The sequence below is a fragment of the Fonticula alba genome, assembly GCF_000388065.1.
Source record: "Fonticula alba strain ATCC 38817 unplaced genomic scaffold supercont2.4, whole genome shotgun sequence".
Taxonomy (NCBI): Eukaryota; order Rotosphaerida; family Fonticulaceae; genus Fonticula; species Fonticula alba.
The window spans coordinates 371,986-378,984 of NW_009242974.1; the positions used below are offsets into that span (position 1 = coordinate 371,986).

The 6,999-nt window shown below is 69.0% G+C and overlaps 1 protein-coding gene across 1 annotated transcript; it reads left to right on the forward strand.

Annotated features, from left to right (window-relative positions):
- The first annotated feature begins 4,389 nt into the window (after window positions 1-4,389).
- On the forward strand, window positions 4,390-6,640 carry H696_02629 (isocitrate dehydrogenase [NADP] cytoplasmic). Its single transcript, XM_009496541.1, has 4 exons — window positions 4,390-4,437; window positions 4,538-4,683; window positions 4,877-6,005; window positions 6,216-6,640. Exons 1-4 carry the CDS (start codon window positions 4,397-4,399, stop codon window positions 6,301-6,303), a joined length of 1,404 nt encoding a protein of 467 aa, XP_009494816.1. The 5' UTR covers window positions 4,390-4,396; the 3' UTR covers window positions 6,304-6,640.
- The last annotated feature ends 359 nt before the right edge of the window (window positions 6,641-6,999 follow it).

Consider the following 6,999-nt stretch of genomic DNA (forward strand, 5'->3'; position numbering starts at 1 on the left):
CCCCCCGGCCGGGTCGCGCGGGCAGGCGGCGGGGGGATGCCCACGGAGAGGCTAGCGTCCTCGGAAGGACGCCCCCCCCCGCGGTTGGCGCGCCAGATGATGGGGCCCGGGACGCGCGCCGTGCCGGCCTTGCCCCCGGCAGCCGATCTTCATGGGCCAGGTGGCGGCGCCACAATTTCCCCTTCGAGGGCACGCATATCGGCGTTGATGAGGGACTCATAATTGGGCAGACGAGCTGGCCCCCGGTCCCCCGCGCCCCGGCCTCCCCCTCCCCCCCCCGGGTCCTAACAAAGATGGGGAGGGCCTGCAGAAGCAGGCCCGCGGGCCCGCCCCGGGGCAGGGGCGCCGTGAGGCGCCCCTGCTCTTCGGCCGGCCCCGAAGAAGCACCGCCCCCGCCGGAACCGTCCTCCGACGGGGGAGCGCAACATTCCTCGCCTGGGGGTGGGGGGGCGGCGGCGCGGAGGCGGCAGACCCGGGCGTCGGTGCCACCCCCAGCCGGCGCGCACACACGCGCGCGCGCGTGCCCGCGCCTGCCGAGGCGGGACTAGCAGGGGCAGGGGGAGAAATCTGGCTCATGGCGCAATCCGACCTCGAAAAGAGCGCCAGGCAGTATTTTTCTGCGAGCATATGGACCCGGACCATATGGCACGAGCGCGCGCGCGTGCGCGTGTGCGTGCCTGCCCGCCCCCGCCCGCCGAGCACACTGGTTCACCGGCGCACCGTCCCGGCCGGCCAGCCTGGCCGCGCGGTCGGACATGGAAGAGGGCACACAAAATGCGCCCAACCCTGGAGCCGCGGTAACGGCCGGACGGCCAGTGGTCTGGGCAACGAACGCGCACCTGTTCCCCCCCACCCGCCAGCCGGGGGCGAGGACGGGCTTCGCTCCCGCTGGAACACCCAATATCCCGACAGTTACCCGCCCCGCCGGCCCGCAGGCATTTGACCCCCGCCGCAGGCCGGGGCCCGGCCTTTTTATACGCCCCGACGGCGAGGGCGGCGTGCGCCGAGGGGCGGGGGGAGGGGGGGGGGGGGGGGCACGCGCGCGCGCGCATGGCGGCCGGAGGGCGTGAGCCCGCGCATGAAAAGTCTCAGCAGAGAATGCGAGCCGAACCCCGATCAGCATTCCATTCCCCTGGTCGGGACGAACCACCGCCGTCCCCCCTCCCCAATCATCGGCCCAAACGACCGGCATCGGGTGGCCGAGGCCGGCTCGAACACCGGCGACTTTCGCCCGCCCGCCCCGAAGAGAGGGAGATGCCGTGGCCTTCTTGGGGCCGGACGTGTGCGCGCGCGCGCGCACGCGCGCGAGAGCCGGACACCCCCGCACGCCGGGTCTCCCGGCGGGACCAGGCGCCTCAAGGGGAGGGGGCGCGGACGTTTGTTATTATTCCAATATGCAGAAATATGTCAGATTATATTTCCCTCAAATATACCCTCAACAGGGGGTGGGAAGGCTCCGCTCGGCTCTGGCCCGGCGCGCATCGCCGGGAGGAGGGGGGGGTCTTGCCGACGGCGCGGCTCTTGCTCTCGCCAGGTCACTCCCCCCCCCCCCCCGCGCCTGTCCCCCTCCTGCGGTTCTGCTCGGACCATATGCTGGCCATAGCCACCTGAGGGGGCCCCATCATACGGCGGCTCCTAGCCCGGGCCGGGGGATCTTGGGCCCCCGGCTCGGGCGCGCGCGCGCGCACGCATGCTGGCCCGGTGGCGCCGACCGATCCGTGGGGAAAGTCTCCACGCGCCCAGGGACCGGGGGGGGGGGCGCGGGAGGGACGCCTCGCCGTCACACGGCCGGGAGACAAGATCCCCTCGCCGCCCGTCTCCCCCGCATGAAGCCACCGTGGCACCAATATTCTGTCCTCGCTGCGCCAGTTCCCTCTACCACCAACGGCGCGGCTGCCCGCCCCCCCCCCCCCCCTGGGCACTTCATCCCGCGCTGGAAAACACATCTGAGTCAGGGAGGGGCCCGAATGGCGGGCGACGTGTGTGGCCGCGGTGCCCATCCCCACAAGGGGGGCCGCAGGGACTTCTGTGTCAAGGCCCGCCATCGGTGGCGGACGCCAGCCGAGTCCCAAGGGATCCGACGGTGCAGACTGCGTGCTATAGCACAAGATCGAGAAACACCACTATAATAGAATGGTATTGAAAATAGACAATCTCGTACGCCCGGAGTAAGAGCGTTACCGAGTAAATGGTTAACATAACTCAGCGGGGCTTTCGGCCGGCCGCAGAGTCGGCCCCCGTGCCTGCCTTTGCCGCGGGCCCGCCCCCTTCATGGGGGCGGGGGGCCGGCGGGCGCCGCACAACGTGGGCTACCCCGGCCTTTCATGCGCGCCCTGGTGGCTCCGCAGCCGGGGACCGCCTCTCTCCCCCCGCTCTGTCTTTGTCTCTCTGTCCGCCTCTTCCTTGTTCCCGGGGACACGGGGGGAGGGGCACCACCCGGGCCGGGGCTGCCGGCCGGCGGATGACTACCACCGCGAGGGCTAGGCTTCATGTCATCATGATGGCTCGGGGCCTCGTCGCCGCCCTTGTCGGCCGCCCCCCGGTCCCGGGCCCGAGCGATCGCGTCAGCCGATTGGCCGGCCTGCCGGGGCGAAGCAGCGGCAACTAGGCTCTCGCTCACCCGGGGGGCGGGGGGGTTGCTTTTCGGGGCGGGGTGCCCCCCCCCCCCTGGTTGTCCGTCTCCAGCCCCGCCGGACAATGGCCGCCGCCCCCCCCCCCCCCCTGCCCCCAGGGAACAGAGGCGAGGTCCGGACTGTTACTTGGCAGTTCACCGGCTGCGGCCGGAAGTATTAGCTCCCCCCCTGGCCGGGGGGCGCGGCGCGCCGGACCAGCTCCCGCGCCTGGGGCCCAGGGCGAGGGAGGACGACCATCCCTTTGGCCACGAACCTTGCTGCGGTTGTTGTTGTTGTTGTCGTCGTCGTCGTCGTCGCTCTCGTGGCCGCCCGTGGCTGCCCGCGCCTCGGCCTTACTCTACACTGAGGGCGAGCGCGAGCAGGGCCCTGGTCCCTGTTGGGCCGCGCCCCCCGCCCGGCTGGCCGATGCTTGTCCCGTGGTCGGGTGTACGATTTGCTCCTCTCTCTCTCTCTGCGGCTCTCCTTCCCGGTGCGGGGGCACGACCTTCCCTCCTCCCGGCGCTTGTCCCCGCCCAGCCGCCCTTCCCTGGGGGGAAGTGCCCTCGGGGGGGAGGGGGCATGCCCAGGGGCTTTTGCTTGGTGCTTGTTGCTCTCCCCCCCCCCCGCCTCCGGGCGTGTGTGTGTGCGCCTCTCCACCGAGGGGGGACTGTGCGTTGGAGCGTTGCAAGCCAGCCGACGGGGCACCGGCGTCGAGGGGGGGGCCGTGTGTCATCTCCGGCCGGCCGGGGTCCCGTGCTCTCGCCGGGCCTCTGCTCGTTGAAATGCGGGCTCTCCCGTCGTCCGCGTCTTTTGGGGCCGCCGGAGGGGGGGGAGGGCGGGGGGCTCTAGCACGATTTTCGGCGCGACGGGCAGGGCCTCCCCTGCTCCGTGCTCCGCTGGGGCGCCGGGGGGGGGGGGGGGGGGGGGGGGGGGGGGGGGGTTGCCTGGGCTGCCCTCCTGTAGCAAGGCTCCCCCGGGCCAGGGAGGCGGGGGCGGCAAGGGGCGAACAGGCGCTGGCGCGGCCGTTGCGTGTGCGTCCTCGGCCCGAGGTGCTGCCATGTGAGCGCGTCTGCGCGCGATCGGCGTCCGGGCCTCGGGGCATGGACATGTCCTCAGGTCCCCGCGAACTTGGCCGGGGCTGGAGAAGCCGGGACGGCTAGTCGCTCGCCGGGCTGGTTGACCTGCCAGGTGTGGGGCGTCGGGCGTGGGGCGGGGGGCGGAGCGAGGTGCATCAGGCCACCCCCCCTCCCGGACAGCAGGCGGCTCAGGCCACCCCCAGGCCAGGGGGGGGGGGCGGGGGGATGTGTGACCACATCGACCCCGTCCCCCCCCCCCCCCCCCCGCGCGCCCGCCCCTCGCCCAAGACAGCAGGGCACGACCATGGGCGAGCTGGCGTGTGCCGCTGGCGTTGCGCGGGCGGTCTCGCCTCGCGGCGCATTTTCTGCCCCTGCTTGTGTAAGGAGGCCGGGTTCACACGCCGGGCCCCTCTCCTCCGGCCCTCGCCGCCAGGTCGAGCTTCTAGCTCTTTCCTCCAGCATCGGCTGCGAGCCGGTCTTCGTGCCCGGGCGACAATGTGTCCCGACGGCCTCCGAGAGGGCGGCGAGGCACGGGCCGGTACGGGCGCGGACCGGGAGAGAGCCGGCGCGGCCCCGTATGCACCCCCTGCCGTGACCCACTCCGTGGGTGGTGCCCCCTCGCATCCCCCCCCCCCCCTCCCCAGCTGGGCTGCTCATGTTCCGAGGGAGTCACTCTTTATGAGCGGGCATCCCCCCCCGGCGGCTGACATGCTCAGCGTTCTCCCTAGCCCTTTTCTGTACTTCTGTCGGTCCGTCCTTCACCCCTCCCCCCCCCCCCCCCCACCCTGCGGCCCTGTCTTTCCTGCCTGCACGACCCGCTCACCCCTCCCCCCCCGCCCCACCCGACAGCTTCCGCCAGAGGTTTCACTTAAGGTCTTATCCCCATATGTTTAGTGCAGCCCGTCGTGTCGGAATCTCTGCGCTCTCCACCCGCTCGTTGTCTGTTTTTGCTTCCAGCCGGTCCTTTTCCTCCGCAGCCATGTCTAAGATCAACGGTGCGCTCCTTCTTGTTGTCCCCCCCCCCTCCCGCTCACTGTTCCTTCCCTCTTGCTCCGGACGCCCGAGAGCCGTGCTTTGCCCATCATCTGCACCGTCCCGCTAACAGCCCCTCTCCCCATCCTCTCTCGCCCCGCCCTCGCTCCCGCCCCCGCTCCCGCCCCCGCCCCCGCCCTTCCACCACACCCGCAGGTGGTACCGTCGTGGAGCTCCACGGTGATGAGATGACCCGCATCATCTGGGACCTCATCAAGGAGAAGCTCATCAACCCCTACGTCGACCTGGACATCAAGTTCTACGACCTGTCCGTCCAGAGCCGCGATGCCACCGATGACCAGATCACCATCGATGCCGCCAACGCCATCAAGAAGTACAACGTCGGCATCAAGTGCGCCACCATCACCCCCGATGAGGAGCGCGTTGCCGAGTTCGGCCTCAAGAAGATGTGGCGCTCTCCCAACGGCACCATCCGTAACATCCTCGGTGGTACCGTCTTCCGTGAGCCGATCATCTGCAAGAACGTCCCCCGCCTGGTGAACACCTGGAACCGCCCGATCGTTGTCGGCCGTCACGCCTTCGGCGACCAGTACCGCGCCACCGACCTCGTCGTCCCCAAGGGCAAGTTCGAGATGGTCTTCACCCCTGCTGAGGGTGGCGAGAAGCAGACCTTCGAGGTGTTCAACTTCTCCGAGTCCGGCGGTGTCATCATGGGCATGTACAACACCGACGAGTCCATCCGCGAGTTCGCCCAGTCCTCCATGGTCTACGCCTACGACAAGCAGTGGCCCCTGTACCTGTCCACCAAGAACACCATCCTCAAGTCCTACGATGGTCGTTTCAAGGACATCTTCCAGGAGGTCTACGAGGCCGACTGGAAGGCCAAGTTCGAGGCCGCCGGCATCTGGTACGAGCACCGCCTCATTGACGACATGGTCGCCCAGGCCATGAAGTCCGAGGGTGGCTTCGTTTGGGCTTGCAAGAACTACGATGGTGATGTCCAGTCCGACTCCGTTGCCCAGGGCTTCGGCTCTCTCGGTCTCATGACCTCCGTCCTGGTCTGCCCCGATGGCAAGACCGTCGAGGCCGAGGCCGCTCACGGCACCGTCACCCGCCACTACCGCGCCCACCAGCGCGGCGAGGAGACCTCCACCAACCCCATTGCCTCCATCTTCGCCTGGACTCGTGGTCTCATCCACCGCGGCAAGCTCGACGGCAACGACTCCCTCGTCCACTTCGCCGAGTCCCTCGAGGCCGTCTGCATTGAGACCATCGAGGCCGGCTTCATGACCAAGGATCTGGCCCTCTGCATCCACGGCAAGGAGTGCGTGTCATCTCCTCCACCTCCCCCCCCCCTCCGCCCCTGCTCTTTCTTGTGCCCCCCTTGGCTGCCTCCCTCACCATGGGGGAGGCCCTCTCTTTCTGTCCTCTCTTTTTCTGCACTTGCTAACGATGTGCCCCGGCGCGCGCTCCCCTCTCCCCGCTGCTCTCTCTCCCTCTTTCTCTCTCTTGTGTTGCACCCGCGCACCCGCAGGATGAAGCGCGAGCACTGGCTCAACACCTTCGACTTCCTTGACAAGCTCCAGGAGAACCTCAACCTCAAGCTCAAGGCCAACCTCTAAGTGACTTGTCTTTCTCTCTCCCTCTCCCTCTCTCAAGGCACGCATGTACGCCCATATGTGTGGAGTCCCTCCTTCGGTTCGTCCCGCTTCCGGAGGTGAGGGGGGACCCGCTGCCGGCTTTCGTGTCTCGCGCATGTCTCTGTGCACACAGACACACGCGTGAGGGGGTGGTTTCTCCCTGCCCCCGGCGGTGAGCTGTGTGAGAGGACCCCGTTTGCGAGCGGACCGCGCCTCCCTTCTCCCCCCCCCCACCCTCTGTCCTCTTTCCTGCGTGTAGGGGGCGTGTGTGTGTGTGTGTGTGTCTGCTCTCCAAATATACCCTCTCTCTGTATCTCCATTTCTGTGTGTGTGTCTCTGCGTCATTCTCTCGGACACACGCATGTGCGTGCGCCATTCGCACGTCCCCCCCACCGGTCCCTGCTTTAGTTGGCATCGCCATCTCCGGGTGTCTCCCGCCCCCACAGGAGCGGGGGGCGCCCGCCCCGCGCGCCGTGCTGGCACATCGGCAAGAGCACGGCTGGCGCGCGTATTCTATATGTGGGTTTTATTTTCTTGATCAGGCGTGCAAGCTCGCGCAGATGGATGTCGGGATGGCGCAGACAGGCCGCTTGCCCTCCGCTCCCGCCGGACACAGGGAGCCCCGGAAAACAGCCGGAGCAACAAGATGAGCGCAGAGGAGAGAGGGGGGGGGGGAGA